The sequence below is a fragment of the Xiphias gladius genome, chromosome 23 (assembly GCF_016859285.1).
Source record: "Xiphias gladius isolate SHS-SW01 ecotype Sanya breed wild chromosome 23, ASM1685928v1, whole genome shotgun sequence".
NCBI lineage: Eukaryota > Metazoa > Chordata > Actinopteri > Istiophoriformes > Xiphiidae > Xiphias > Xiphias gladius.
This window is the reverse complement of record NC_053422.1, coordinates 21460716-21477500: the sequence shown is the minus strand read 5'-3', so window position 1 is coordinate 21477500 and position 16785 is coordinate 21460716. Positions and strand designations below refer to the sequence as shown.

Sequence of the window (16785 nt, the reverse complement as noted above, 5' to 3'; positions counted from 1 at the left end):
GTGAGCTTATGTGTGCAGTGAACAATGAGTACACAGAATTTTATCCTTGTTAAAGACAGATGGGAGTTACACATTAGCGTTTTTCATTAATCCCATCACTGGCCCAGTGTTTCCCTTACCACAGAAAATAGTGGGCAAAATGCCCACACTCGTCCACCAACTGCCCATTAATCCACATCAACAATCAGTCAACATAACTCCTTCTACTCCTGTATTTCCTCACTAGTTTCCAATCTACCCTCATTTCTTATAAGGATTTTCTGTTAAAATCACTGATCACTTCCTACTGCTACTTCAGATTAAAAGCAATATACCTAAGACATCTCCTTTGGTCATGCCCAGAGTTGAAATCATTCTGGGAAGTTCTACACAAAGAAATGGAGCACATTATTCAATTTCACTCTCTGTTAACCATCATTTTATACTGGATTTTTATAGTCGGGGAGAATGCCAAGAGAAATGGACAAAAGAGATATGTATCTGTTGAGAATATTAAGACTAACTGCGCTGAAATTACTACTATGAAATGTCTGCAAAAACATTGTCCATAAATTTCAAAACAGGGATAAATAATTCAACGTATTGGAGGGATAACATAAAATAAGGGAGAACCTTTGTTTGTATGAAAAAAGATGGATTACATTTTTAAATTATTTTCTTTACTAAATCATAAATCGGAGCTCTAGTTACGTATGTATGTATGTATGTTTTTATTCATTAACTTCTCTTTTATCGAATTAATTCTTGCTCTTTCCTCGCTTCGTAATTACTACAAAAATTGCTACAATTACTGCAAATTGGCCTCCATATAACTGAAAATATGCAGTCGAGTTTGGCTTGATGATATGGGTAATGTAAATAAAAATTTAACCCATGGATGACAGATTAGTGTCAGTGATTCCCAATTTTTTTGATTCGTGACCCCTTAAAACTAAGCTTACTCTATATGTGACCCCTCACCACAAATTATAAGAGATTTTACTGTCTCTGATTGCTTCATTGTAAGAGGCCCGAAGATTTGAAAGTACCAATCTTTCTTAAGTCAAAAAATATATAAAATTTGTGTACCAGAAATATATCTTTACTTTCTTATGCCTATAATCATCTTGTGACCCCTCAGATTTTTCTTGGGACCACTTGCTGAGTCCCCATCCTTTAGCTGGGAATCACGGGTCTAAAGATATGATACTTTTCTGCACTTTTTTTGTTGAGAACTATTTTGCCCCCAAAGTGAATGCATTCAGAATGTTCTCATTAACATTCAACAAATAAACTTTGAATACAAAACAAAATGCAGTGTTCTGAGTTCCTTCTCTTTGTAATAAAATTTAGCAAAAATCACAGGTTGTCAAGAGAGAAAACAGAAGTAGAGCTCTGATTATTCTATTATTGTGTCCATAAAAATGCCTCTTCTTAAGCTTAGCCGATTATAAATCCAAGTAGTTTTCCTCAAACACATCCTGTAACATCCATATTAGTGGGTAGTATTGGTTTTGTCAGGTTACACATGTGTAATCAGCTGCCAGACGCCCACAGAGGGTCTCTTGGTGAGCTTGTCCTCTGCAGGAGACTCATTTAAGTTTTCGTCTTGCTTCATTTGCACTGATAATCACATGAGGTGAACCATGGTTCACTCGCTAAATCCAAACAGATGATAAAAACAGATCCTCTCCGTCTTTTCTCTGGCATTTGTGGTCACCTACAAAGGTGATATGGGACTCTGGACCCCAGAGAGGAGTCGCCCTGCTTCATCTAAAGGTCCATGAGCCACAAATCAGCCCACGCTGCCTGATAAAAGAAGCGCTGGGATGGATCAGAATGCGGTGGGAGATAGTAGTGGCATGTCAAAGGCCATGAGGCTCCAAAAATCTAGACTGACTAAAGAGTTAATCTGTGAGCAAACTCCCCCCTGAGGGAAACCAGAGCTGAAGCCCTGGAGCAAGTTAATAAACATGAACAGCAGAGGCCAATATATCCTCAGAGTACTCACTGCTCATGCTTGTGCATGTAAAAAATGTGCTCGCAGGGACTGTGTGTGCATTTATGCAAATGTGTTTAGATGTCTTAGCGTGTGTACATATGTGTACGGCTCATCCGTGTCTGTGCGGAGCTCCTACACTGTCCATTCATCCTCTGTGGAGAGAGGAGCTTCAATTTCCCTTTTTTTCAAGCTGGCCTCCAGAAGAGAGTTGTGACAACTGAGCCAGCCCCGTGTTCCTCAGCACAAAAACACACATCAAAGACGGAAAACAAACAAACAATAGTTCTTACCACAGGCACAGCACTTCCAATCTCAAACAGGCAATGCTAAAAAAACCCAATGAGGTATTCTAAGTAGGTGGGAACGGTACAGCGATGCGACATGTGAGGAGAGACATGGCAGGTGTTAAGGCTCGGGTGAGAAAACTGCCTTCAGGCTAATGAAACTGCCTACCTGAGGATCAGGTCAGGGAAAAACAAACAGGAAAAGATTTAGGGCAACAGATAACTATTTTTTGATGTCTAGATTCTCTTTTGGAATAACTGATTCATTGTTTAGTCTATAAGATGCCAGAAAACAATGAAAACGGGCTATCCATATTGATTATTATTTCCAAATTTCTAACTACCAGTTCAAAACCCAAACATATTCCATTCACATTGATATAAAACACAAATAAGCAGCAAATCCTCACATTTGGGAGGCCGGACTGAATGTTTTTCCTTGACAAATGCCTCGGACGAATAGGCGACAGACAGAGACTGTACTTGTGATAGAGGGGAGAGTAGACGTCAGCCCATCTGTTGTCTGCAAAAACAAAATCTGCAAGAAACAGTGCAATGGAAAGGCAGAGATACAGAGCAAGAGATAGAGGACAGTGCACAGGTGTGTGGGTGTGCATGTGTCCCCGTGACTATGCATTTGTGTGTTTGTGTGTGTGTGCGTGTGTGTCTGTATCTGTGAGCCCGTGTGCCTAAACCCTGGGGGAACTCCCTATACCTGCTAACATAGAGGCGACTGAACAAAGCTGACTGCAGTCAACATGGGACCCAAGTCAGTGCAGCTCTAATACACACAGACACACACACGCGCGCGCATGCACACAGACAGATATATAATTGATAGAGGGTCTGATGTAGCAGATGTGTTAAGTGCCAGAGCTCCGAGTGCAGCTCCAAACCACAACGAAGGCCTCTCCAGCTCTGAGGCCAGGCTGCAACACAAGAAGCAGGAAAAGAAACACGCTTTTCCTCCCTTCCCCTGTTATTCACCAAAACCCCAATCAGAGAGCGCAGCAGACCACAGAGAAAATGCTGCTGATTACATCCTAATACACACAAAGCCAGCAGCTGACGCACGTATACAAACATGCACACACACACACACACACACACACACACACACACACACACACACACACACACACACACACACACACACACACACACACACACATCCTGATTACATCCTCTCTGGTGCTCCTCTATCCTCATCCCTGATATCGGTTACACGGTAAAGCCACGCTGATCGAGGATCAGTGTTTTTTGGCACAGGGCGGTGAAAGAGTTCGGGAGCTTAACCTCTAGTCTGTGAGCGGAGAGAGACTGAGGCTCCGGACCCCTGTGCCCCCAGCACAAATAAACAGCTACAACACAAAAATGTCTGGCAGACTCGAAACAATTTCCTGAAGGATCTGTCACTGTGCAGGAGAGAGGAGGCAGAGGAGGAAGGGAGGAGGAGGGTAAGATCTAAGGAGGAAAGAAAATAGGTGCAATGGCAAGGCGAAGGGAGAGAGAGATTAAGTTGAAGGGAAAAAAAAGTGGAGAGAGGAACAGAAAGAGAGCAGAAATTGGACCTGTGGGTTTGGAGCGGTGGGTAAAAATGTTCCTTCGCCATCTAGAAAATCATCAATTCTCTGTGAGAGGCAGCACAGCCTGAACTCAAACACAACACGTATTTATTGAAGACATGAAGATTTCTTTTCAGCAGCCATCTATCCATCCATCATGCTACGCATGCACACACCCTGACAGCATACATGTTCTTACCCATGGGACTGCTGACTGAAAGTATTTTGTGCACATCTAAGCTACAGTTCTCTTGAATGTGCATTAACAAATGCACAATGCATACAGAAGCTTCTATTACGCACGCAAATCTGTGCAGAGAGAAGGAGGATGGACGTGTGTGAACACATTGTGTTTTTTGTGTGAGCATATATTTGCATGCAAGTGTGAGCTTATGAGTATATATATATATATATATATATATATATTTGAATTTGCTTATGTGGCTTCGTGCTTATTTATGCCTGTGTGCTTGTGTGCACACACTCCTCTTGTGTGTTTGTCTGCTCCTGTTACTGTGTTTGTGTGCCTGCGGTCTTGCTGGAATGGAACATGGACATTTTGCCACCAAGCTGAATTCACAGAAACGGGCTTGGTCCTGGCCTGCAGAGCAGTATTTAGACTCTGTATTTATGCGTTGGACAACCACAGCAATCTCTATCACCGCCTTGTGATTCATGTTTGTTTGCTTTGCTCAGCGCTGATTCGATTCCATCAGGGAGCTACTTTTCCTCTCTTGCTCCCCTAAGACGTTTTCCGCAGAAAAGTTCACGCCATACCCGGTCAGGGTTTCATCAGCCACCCCATCGTAGCTGACCAAGCATGCAGTGGTTTCCATAGCAAGGATGCGACATTAAAACTAACAACCTCTATAATTATACATCTATATTTCTCCGATGAGTTTGTGTAAACAAGTCCGGGCTCCAGCTCCGGGAGGCGGACTTCTTGGCAGGCCCAGGCTGAGGGTGCCACTGAATGGTTGTCGGAAAACAAAGCCATTTCAGAGTGTGCCTTGGAAAAGAGAAACCACTGTTCTAGGGATGGTGGAGAAAGAGAGCGAGCTCCGTCTGACAGACAGAGAGCTGTGATTTGAGCTTAGCTGTTGGCCGGAGAATAAAGACACTGAGAATATGTGTTGTTGGCAAAGCAGAGGGCAAACAACCTCAGACATCTCAGATGGAAAGGGAAATATGCATTTCCAGAGTGTTTTAGATTATGGCCTGTCATTGTTTTATCCTTTGCTTATGTTTTTTTTATACAGTGATACACCATTGTCTGATCCAATTTGCCTTATGGACAATGACGCTCATCTTCTTGTGTCCTACATTTACTTTTCCTAATTACTATGGACTCTACTTCAAACATCTTTCCAGCAGTCTTACGATGTCTCCTCTCCTTCTGCCTGAAGCTATTTTAGGGTTGCAAAACCACAGAGATGGTTTCTGCATAGCGCATGGAATCGAAGAAAACCAGGAGGCTACTTTCAACAATTGAAAATCGCACGTAGATAAAAAGAGTCATTCAGCAAATTAGTTTGTGTTAGTTGAGAGGAGAAAAACGAAAACAAAAATTAAGTGTTGTTGTTTCGCAGAGTTAACTGTGGTTTCTTGGGGTCTGTGTGTTGAGAGGAGATCTAAGCTATCAGTTAACAGAAATTAGTTGCACACAGACTTCCCACAGTACCCACACAGACACATCAACAACTTCCAAACGCAAGAGAAGGATAATGGACGGAGGAAAGGATGGTTGGAGGAGTGGGAGCGGGGAATAACATAGAAGAAGAGAGAAAGGGAGGGAGGCCTCGCACGCAGGATAAAATATTCTAATAAGATAAGCATGGAGCACAGCCGAGGAAGGATGAGTGTCTGCGTTTGGAGATGCACCGAGCGGACTAATTGAGATGAATAAATGAATATATCAGCTTCATCTAGCAACGACGGGTTCAGTCGTAACCAATGGTTACCATTCACTTGTACAGCCACGTGAAGAGCCCTCCCTCTAAAATAAAATCCTCGTGTCCCCCCAACCCACAGTCCACCCCCCCCCCCCACCCCCCACCCCCAACCCTCCACTCTAAACAAACTCTTCTGTAATAAACGAAAGGCAATAACCAGCGACAATAACGCTGTGCCTGCTAACCCTCTCTGAATGAAATATCCAAAGGAGAAGTAGCACAGGCAGCCTGGATAGATTTGCAAAGCAAGCAGAAAGTCATATATTACACTGGCACTCTAATAAACACTGGGCTATATTCACTCACAGGGGGGGTTAAATCTCCTTATCCCAGGCCATGCTGCTTCACCGTTGCTAACCTGACCTGTTAGCGGGGTTTACTTTGAAAATGAAATCCGTTAAGGCTTCGTTATTAGCTGCTTAAAACTCTAAAAGGTAACATCAATGACAGCTACTCCAAGTCAATCCACAACTGACTTTCCATATCAACCCTAGTCTTCCTGAATTTTGCTATTCATCATAAAACATGACGTATGCTGGAACAAAATTATTGATATCACGGCACTGCCAATGTTACGGGTATGGATTATATGACACATTTTTATGTAACAGTAACCTCTAGAACCATGGGATAAAAAATGATAAAATTAATTGTTTTACAACCGTTTTTTGAGCTTTTATGTTTCTTTTATGTTTTCCTGATATACACCATAGGATTTAAAATAAAATAGACAGAACTGTTTGCCAACAATACTAATCAGCATTTCAGGTGCTGATTTTAAATGCTATAAAACAATGTGTCCTTTGTTCTTTACTGATGACAAGTACGTTGGAGTCCATAATTGATGAAAAAGGAAAATCCTGCACTGTGTCTCTTGGTGTAATTCAAATATTACAGTGTGATTTTAAAGAGGGAGGTTTCCAGATGTGAACAGCCATCGTTTCTCAACAAAAATTCATTTGTGAATTTGAAATGTGTGAGTTATTAGCATTTCTATAATCTGACAATCAAAATGCCTTTGTCTTTTTCAAATACGTTTTTGACAAATGCAAGTGCCTTTTTTCTAAATACCTGGGATTTGATTATGATAATTTTATATTAACTCTAAAAAATGACGTCTCAAAACTTTTTTTCTAATCAAATTACTGTTTGCACTTAAATTGAGCTATGAGCCTGCAAGTGTTTTTATTTATTCGACTGTGTACAAGCCTTCATTTATATGTGTGTTTGTGTGTTCCTGTTCTTGGGCTCACTTGCATTATTACCGTGAGTACCTGCATGGGAGCGTGCTTGTGCACATATGTTGGAGTGTTTACATCCTCACAAATGTAGGGCAGGGGGGAACCTGTGATCTGCCGCAGCCGTGCAAGGGGATTTCAAACTTGACCTTCAACTCTCCTAAGGACAAATGAGAAGAAGCTGACTTGGTATGTAAAAGTAGATAGTGTTGGATGCATATTGCCCAATGAAGGATCGGGGGGGGGTGTATATTGTGTAGGATGTTAGAGCAAAAAATAACAGCGATACAGAATAAGAGCCCACGCTAAAGAGTATGGATGTCAGTGATATGCAACATACCTCCAAACCTTAATCCTGTCAGGTGTAAGCACCAGAGAAAGATCAACCCACAGTGTCAAATGCAGTTTGTCGGATATATTCTTAGGTATTGTTTTTCAAAGACTGTTTAAACGAATCAGTAAAAAACATAGAGGTTTTCCATTACCAATTAATCCTTGAATAATAAAGTGCTTATCAGTCACTTTGTGTTTCCAGACTAAAAAAGCGGAGGAAGTTCCACTGGATTTCCCTGCAAAGACAAAGAAACTAAGCAGCAAGAATGAAAACAGCTTTGCGAGCGAGCATTATGTATTTCACTATGGCTCTTCTGGAGGTGAGATAGCGTGTGCTCCACTGCAGCGGTATTCTGAAGGGGAAGTCGATGTGTGTCAGAGCCCGCGATGGTACACTGAGATGGAGAGTGACAGCTGTCAGGAAGGATCAGGCTTACCCTGCCCGCTACACAGGAAATCAGGGGAGAAGAGGAGTCCATGAAGACAGGCTGCCTCTGTTTAATGCCTCATGGCCTTACCCTTATATAGAACAGAGACTCACCGGCCCAGCAAACCACCGAAATCATATCACCAAGCAGTCATGGTACATTATTTCAATGAGGGGCGAATGGGAGAGAAAATGGAGGGACTTTTGGCTCCGCTGGGGACGTATAAAGACCATCTGTATATATATGTGTGCAGATAAGTATGCTTGTCCCCTCTCTCTCTTTCCCGCTCTGTTGCTCATTTTCTCCATTATATTTCCTTTGCCTTAAAAGCCTCCTGTCTAAAATCACTTCTCTCCTGACTGTAACCCCTAAACACAGCGCAGCCATTTTCCTCAAAAACAGCTCATTCCATATCCTGTGTTTAGACAACGCAATGAAATACAACCAGTTTGTTCGCTCATACACAGTTGGGCAGGAAGGTGTATGTATATGTATGTATATGCATGTATATGTGTGTGTGTACATTGGGGGTTGGGGATGCTGATGGATAGCACAACCTGGTGCTGGGTCTGGGGTTTAGATCAGTGCAGGGTTATCATTACTGACCCCCTGCTGTGTTTCCGTGACCCCCTGTCCATGGGTTTTGACCTTTAACCCCCCCCCCCCCATGACTCCTGTCAGAGTCGGGCTGGGATGGACGAGACGAGTGGACGGGATCCCCTGTGGTGACATCAAGGCACGGGACACACATAAACAAATACACACGAACCATTTGTTGCTTACTTTACCCCACACCTTTTATGCTTGTTCTACTCCTTGGAAGGAGCTGAAGTAGGGGTGGGGGTGGGGGTGAAAGACAAACGGAGCCGTGGAGTCAGAGTGGAGACCGGCGGTGGACAAAAAAAAGGTTCAGTGGAATGTCCACTCCCTATGCATCTTCTTCTCGTCTCAAACAGTGTATGCCACGTTCGACTGTTAATCAGGTCAGATAAGCCAGGTCTTTGTAGGCCAAGGAGATTTACACTGCTCTACTGGCCGGCTTGACCACATCCCCTGCAGAGACATCTTCTAGGCGGGGATAAGCTGGCCTAAAGGGGCTTCAACACATACACACACACACACACACACACTGCAGACTCTACTGAACAGGAAAAGCCGGAAAAGTGCATTTAACGTAGGTGCTCGCTGTTCTTCTGCTGCTCTCACAAGAAAGCACAGACATATTCCACTAATACAGCAACCACGCAATGCCATTATCTGAATGATAGATGAAGTGTGTCATGGTGTATGCACAGGCTACGGTGGAATAAATAAAGCAAGGTCTTCCTGTTGCAAAGGACAACAACATTAACATAATACCAAGACAAATACTACATCCGATTACTGATGACGCGAGAACGTTACTGAATATGAGCCTAGTAATGATCCACCATCCACCATCCCGCACAACCAGCTTCGTTTGTGAAGGTGGTTTTGCTGGTGGGTTCACAGTCTGAAACACTATGTAGTGAGTGTTAAGTATTCTTAACACTTGCATAGTACACACATCAGTAAGAATGTTGTTATACAGCAAAGACACAAGAGTGTTGTATAAACACAATTCAACCTAAAAAAAAGTTGATGTCTTCGCTTTGATGTTGGATCATGCTGTAGTAAAGATGCATGCCCATGTATATGTCACTGATAGAGTTAGTTAAAATATTTATGATGTAATCAGGAGACAATATGTGGAGCAGCCCCCCTAACAGCCGACTAGGAAAAGTTTGGGCAGACGCCGAAAATGCCCAAGGTCTTTTCTAAAGACATGTGGGTGTAATAAAGCTCAAAGAGATATTTCTTAAAGTCCACATTATATGTTGCCACAGGAGCAGCCCCAAAAAACTGTCGCTTGATAACATCACAAGCTTCATGCTTTCCTGCATTCTGGCTTTGAGGGAGAGTTCACAAATATCGATTGAACTGCTGCAGATCAAAAGAAAAACATGTGAGATTTAATTTAGCGTGGACTTCTCCTTCACAGGAGATGACATAAAGAAACTATTTTTCGAGATTAAAGCATACTGTAGCTTGCTTTTATTTTAGGACAGGAGAAATGTAATTTTATATCTTCTTACGCATTTCAGAAAGATATGAAGTTAAATCATCCAAAGAAGCATTGTATTCATATTCGGGAAAAAATGCGATGTGATGAGATTAATATTTTATGAGTTTTATGGCTATTTTAACATATTGAAAGGTTAATAATATCATAGTAGATGTAACAATATGCTTCATAAGAGTAGACTGGCAGTGGATCAGAGTTTTTTTAACTGGCCTGCAGGGCCTCTATTGATTTCTCACTGTGCCAGCTTCTTAAAGAAAAGCTTGTTGCATGATAGCTTAGACATTACATGTCTAATGTCAGGACCATCTCTGATCATTTTATTGATTTAGAGAGGAATCAATTACAGATGTGGTAGAGTCCCCAGCTGACAGTATCCTCAGACCACATCAACCACAACACATGTTAGGATTTTATAAACTGTTTATGTCATTCCAGGAAGTGCAGGAAATGACTAACTGAAATAAAAATTAGAGTAGGCCTAAGGAAGTCCTAGAATAACACTGTCTTTTGCATTATGGACATGAGCTACAGTATGTTAGCTTCTGCAGCTACTGAGTTAACAAGATGGATAAACAGCATTAACAAATCCCATTAAAAGGCCAAAACCAACAACACATTAGTCTGTGTCTAAATACTTTCCGAATTACTTACTTCAAAACAGGTTACAAACACAGTATATACTTTCATTTTTGCAAAAGAATACTAATTCCCTGGAAACAAATTTCCTGAACACATATTTGGTGCCTTAGTATGTATTTATGGAGCCAGTGCATTGTATGTGGGATTCACTCAAAATAAAGTTCATTTTACTGAAGGTACCCGGTACATTAATGAGTGTGGTTCAAGAATGTATTTTTAATAGTTTTTGGACAACTATGGGGCGCTATGGCACAAATATTAATAAAATTAACATGTAAATAATAGGGTTGTGATGACCAAAAGTATTTTATATTTATATAGAGTATTATGTATGCATCATTTCACAGAGGTCTCCAAAGGGTAATTATACACTTTAAGACTTTATTTAACAACAGGATATTTGCAAAAAGTGTTTCCTTGGAGACCTACCAGAATGTTTGAGATGATGAGTTCCCTTCTAGAATGGTTAGTATGTGACTCAACAGTCAGAGGGGAACTTCAGACCTCACACTCTTCAGCCTGAACACACTCTGTTCACTTGTGCCAGAAGGATCAAACGTGTTTGAGTACTATCAAGTCTATCGTCGAACTCGTACTAGAGAAATTTTGGTTGTTGCTTTGATATTTTCGTTTGCTCTGTATTTTGAAATACAGTAAGTAAATATCAATGGAGTTTCTTGAAGGAAGCAGAGGAATCTACAGACCCATCAAGGTATGTCAGAGAGTTTTTGTTTAAACTGGAGTTAGACTCTAAACAAGTTCAGGTGTATTGTAAAAAGAAAAGACTAAAACTAATGAATAACTTCATCTCATTTCATTTAAAGGTGTTGTTTGAAACAATCATATATGATCGGGCTCTGCAGCTCTGCTGGCATATAAACAGTTACAAGTCCCAGGTAAGACCTACTATCCTCCCAAACCCACACCAGTAGAAAATGCCAGGTAAATTTGGATAAACTATGTCTTTTCATGCTTAAAAATGATGTATCTCCTTTATGTTTTATAGATTGCACTGGTGATAGAACTCCTAAAGCTTCAGCAGAAAAACCAGATCCCATCTCAGGTGACTGCTGAAGACATGATCGACCTCATTTTGGAGGAGAGCAAAAGTACGCGGAGAGAACGGTGAGTTGCTTAGACACAAACACGCAGTCCACCGCTACACCTTGACCTCTGCTCCTGCCCCACCAATCTGTCCCTAATGAAATAAATTACAGTAAAGATAATGCTTGTGTTTTGTTTCTGGTTGAAGTCTTTGGGAGTTTGAACTGGAGGATTTTGATGAGGAAGATGCCAAGCCTCTTCTGATGCTGATAAAACTAGAATCCCAAGAAGACTTAGTTTGGAATCAATTATTATTTTGATTTGACTCTTTAAATATGTCAGAACTGCACTTCATATCTAATTTCTTGTTTCAGGTGTGGGCAGTGAACGTCAGCAATAAAATGAGGGACGTTGAGTTTGAAGCCCGAATGCTCCTCAAGTCCCCAGAGCCCCTACCTCCTAATTTTCAGTGAGTCTCATTTGGCACACGTTATTTATGAACAGTTGAAGTACAGTGGTTTTAATATTTCTGTGATATTCTGAAGGGTTTTAAAATGTAATTTTATTGACTGTAACCCACAGACATCCTAAAGTCCTCAGCATGGCACGAGACTATGCCAAGATACTGAGAGAGAAGCAGCAGGAGGCACCCTGCTCCAAAGTGCTCTGTCCCCAAGAGGTGGTGATGGAGATTGTTCCCAGAGTCCTGCAGGGCTTCTGGGTGCTTCCTCCTCGCCCCCTATTGAACATGCCTTCCCGGCAGCTCAGCAAACTGTCTGTTGGGGTTGCAAAGGCCACTTTGGACAGTGTCTCCAATGTTCTCACCACTGGGGACTGTCAGGCCACCTTCTCCCGCTCCGTCAGGGACGACATGGTCCTGTCTATCCTGACAGAGATCAGGGAGACGTACCCACAAGATATCCTGGTGAACAGGATCAAGAGCTTCGCACCAGTGCTGCTCAGTAAAATTGTTGATGTGGTAACGGGAAAGATTTGTGGGATGTTTCAGCCCCAGAGCCCCAGAGTGCCGGCTCATTTGACACCCGCTCTTGAACCTCCTGCCCCCCTTTCTGAGGAGAAGCCAACATCCAGTCTAGAGATAAACTCTGCTCTGGAACCAGTTTCTCTGATACCTCCTGCTGATCCCACATCCGAGGTTCAGGTCGGGGAGGATGCAGTTGAAAAACCCAGCCTTGGGAAGGACCCAAAATCTACCAGATCATCAGACTCTGCTGTGCAACCAGTTTCTCTGACACCTCCTGCTGAACCTGCATCCAAGGTTCAGGCTAGGGAGGATGTCATGGAAAAACCCAGCCGTGAGAAGGTAGTAGAACCAACCAAAGAACCCGACTCTGCTGCATTTCCAGCTCCACTGACACGCCCTGCTGAACCTGCCTCTATGATTAAGGTTGAGGCCAGGGAGGATGGACGTGGAAAACCAAGCCTGAAGAGCGACCCCAAACCCTATAGGGAGCCAGGCTCTGCTGTCAAACCAGCTTCTCTGACAGCCCCCGCTGAACATGCAGCAAATGATCAGGCCAAGAACGATGTAATTGAAAAACCCAGCCCTGAGAATGACTCGAAACCCACCAGAGCACCAGCTTCTGCCATGGAACCAGCTTCTCTGACACCCCCTGCTGAACCTGCATCCAAAGTTCAGGCCAGGGAGGATGTAATTGAGAAGGATGTAGAACCAACTGAAGAACCAGACTGTGCTGTGGTTCAAGCCTCACCAGCTCCTCTGAGCCCTCCTCGTGATTTTGTGGTCATTGTTATAGATCACTCAGAAGTCAACATGACTAAGAAGAAGAGAGCGATGGGCTTCCTCCGCTGGCTCCTTCAACGACTGTGCTGTTGCTTTGTAGCCACTGAAACACAAACTGACTAATTATCCTGATTTATTAAATAAATAAATAAATAAATTCAAATGCAAATATAAAATAATTGTGGTCATGTATCTGTTTATAGTATGAACACTGTATTGGAAAGTGGAATACTTTTTCATTCACAATTTAATGTTTAGGGGTAAATTAAACATTTTACATTATAGCCCCAGCTTTTTGTTGTTGTTGTTTGTCGTTTTAAGCACCATCTACTGTGTGCAAATCCACAAATACTGGTAGAGAATATAATTTGAACTGCGAAAGTATTACTCAGTAGTTACACAAAATGTTACCCACAATAAGTTCACAATAATAAACAGGATCTGTCTAAAAGTTAAAGGAGTGTGCACATTGTCATATATTTTTGTAACAGGACATGTCCTGTTACAATAATAATAATACCGCAAACCAAATTACTCAGTTAAAAATAAATATGCTGCATTAAAAATTTTAACTAAGTCAAAGAACAGTATTGTCAGCAAAATGTACTTATCATACGTATCATAAGTAAAAGTAATAATCATGCAGAATAGCCTCTTTCTAAATGTTCTTTTAGGTAACATTTCATTTTACAGATCTGTAATTTTCAAAGAATTTCCAAAGAATTTTCCAGGAAATAACAATATAACTCGGTGCTAATTACAGGGGAAATAGGAATTTTCCTGAAAGAAAAGCTACAGTTAAATCCAAATATTTTTTTGTTCATTTTTCATTCATCATAGGACACTTAAGTATCCACTAATGTTAAAGTGTAGCATCAAAAGGAAATACTTATGTAAAATACAACTATATCAAAATTGTGTTTAAGTAATTGTATTATCATCACTGAAGAAGATGGTATTTTTTTTCTCCCAAACAAATGCTCCAAAATGAAAGAAAGAAAATATTGAGGCATGCAGTCTAGGTTGCCATTTTGAGTCCTGTACTGACAGGGAAATCTCTCACCCTAAAAACCTAATATCACTGTGCCACAAGCAAGACACGTCATGTCACAAGCCACTTGTTGTTATGGAGCTGCTGCAGCAACCATTTAAATACAGTTTTACTGGGAAACTCCTAAGTGTGACTGTGAGTGAGAAGAGGAGATTATTATTCAGATTGTTCAGTCAAGCTTCTCTGGTTAAATGAAGGTCAAAAAGCTAAATATCAACAATCAATCATCTTTTGGTTCTCATCACAAACTTACAGGTGATGTAGTAGTTGAAGTTCCTCTTGAACTCCAGGCCCATGTAGTTGGGGCTGAACTCCTGGAATTTGATGGTGAACTTGATATCCTTCTCGGGCTTGTTACAGTTGACCAGGACATTAGGATCAAGAACTGTACTACAGCTCTCCGCCTGCTCCCTCTTCACCAGGTACAGCTTGTAGTACTCATACTCTCTGCCTTGGTCCGCTTTGGGACAGATGATGTCCAGCTTGTCCCCGATGTCTGGGTAGATCACCAGGCCTTTTCCAGCCAGAAACCTGGGGGACAAGGAAAAGAACAAATTATTACTAACACATAATAAAGGAGGTCTGGAAAAGCAGCCACATAATTCAATAATAGTTTATACAGTCTAAATACTTTGAGCTACAGGAGTTATGGGTTTAGATTTGTCTGGCATGGGCTTTTATCAGAGCATAGTTAATTTGGCCCCACAAAAACACTGCATGTAGCTGCCTGACATTGTTCAGTGTTACTCGACAGAGCGTTTCACACAAATCCTCTAAAGTTCCTTTTCATACTTGGATCCAAATCAAAGCATACCAAACGTTTGCAAGGAGGGAAACAAGATGGCCAAACACAAAATGGCTGCCACAGAAATGGCTACAGATAGGATTACATCCAAAGAATGCCACAGATTATTTTTTCATATTTTTGGAGTTCCCTATAAGACCTGAGCTTCAACATAATATCTACACTGCGTCTACTTCAGAGGTCAGAGTTTCTGGAGGAAAACAGTGCGCAGGGGTCAATCAGGAGGTTAAGGCTTCCTGGTTCATCTTCCCTCTGCCATGATCATCTACTGGAGGATTAAGATAATCCATCTGGCCTTACTGTACCTCTCCACCTCACTCTCTGCTGCCAACTCAATCAGATCAGCTCTTGTTCTCTTTTATTCACTAAAGGTGGGGAACAGGAGGACACCAAGTGTGCGTGTGTAAGTGTGTGTGAAGAGAGGGGGCGGGGGTAGATTGAGTACTTGCAGTGTGTTTGGGCAGTGGTGTGTATGTTTATGCAAGTCTGCATGTGTGTATATGTGTGCTAGTCGGTCAGCAAAATGGGCTGAGGTTGCGGTCTGATGGGGGGGCAGGCGGGCTGAATCATTGTTCTGGACTTGTTTGAGGCTTAAAATGTCAACATGGTTCAGCTCTGCTGTCCCAGTTAGCCAAGCATTAACCCAGACAGCCGGACTGACCACGGGTGTGTTTTTGTACGTGTGTGTGTGTGTGTATGTGTGTGTGTGTGTGTTGTGGTTGCAGACAGTGAGCACAGCAGCGGGGCTATCTGCTAGATCTGCCCATGCCAGCGGATTTAAGCAGGATTTAGCAGCGCGCAATGCATTTGTTGTTCTTTCTGATCCCTCACGTTTTAACAAGACATCAGGGGCTGGGCCCCTCTCTGTCTCTCTCTGTCTCTCCCTTCTTTTTCTCTCAGGGTGTAAAGTCACCTTATCTACAGCCCCTCATTTCATCATCACACACATCATTTCACCACTAAATAACCGACTCTTCAGACTGGCCAGGGAAGGGAGGACCGTGATGTCCTCTGAAAGAGACTAATAGAGGAGTGTATGAGTATAGGGGGTGCTCATGATCGCCGTCCTTCCCCCTCTGATGTTAAACACTGGCAAACAACCAGCCGTCGTCAGAAACGATCATTTAAAAAGTCCAATTTTCTGAAGAAATGCCCCCCATGAAAATGAACATGATTGGAATAAGGCCTTTTCAACATTCATGCGTATTCTTCTTGGACAGGGGCATTACCAAATAAATGATTTCATTCACTTAAGAGATGAATGCTAAAGGAAATTTGCAAAACAGTCAAAATCCTGTCCGGCAACCCCCCCTTTTTTTGGCTGAATATGATGTCAGGAAAGCATGTGTGGATAGGGGCTCTTGTAGAAGGCTTGGAAGCGGGTGAGACGTTATTTCCCCGCTATTGTCTGATGCTCATGAGGGTGAAGCGGGGGCCGGGGGTGAGGGGAGGGGTTGCGATAATTCAAGGGCTGATAAGAGAGAGAATGTGGGGTATCCTTTGTCCTACCTCTCCCAACAATTTGCTGGTTTTCAGCAGCAACAGTCTGCATGTGCTCATATGTGTGTGTGTATATTTGTGTATGTCATATGTTTT

General features: G+C 42.2%; 1 protein-coding gene and 1 long non-coding RNA gene across 2 annotated transcripts in view; one reads left to right on the top strand and one right to left on the bottom strand.

Annotated features, from left to right (window-relative positions):
- efnb1 (ephrin-B1) overlaps positions 1-16785 on the bottom strand; it is a 58813-nt gene that overhangs the window by 18783 nt on the left and 23245 nt on the right. Inside the window, exon 2 of the mRNA XM_040120416.1 lies at positions 14638-14915. Within this exon, the coding sequence (XP_039976350.1) occupies positions 14638-14915 (278 nt within the window). The remainder of the gene's footprint in view (positions 1-14637; positions 14916-16785) is intronic.
- LOC120785584 lies at positions 11407-12176 on the top strand. Its single transcript, XR_005706623.1, has 4 exons — positions 11407-11420; positions 11531-11649; positions 11943-12037; positions 12151-12176. It is a non-coding gene; the product is annotated as an uncharacterized LOC120785584 (long non-coding RNA).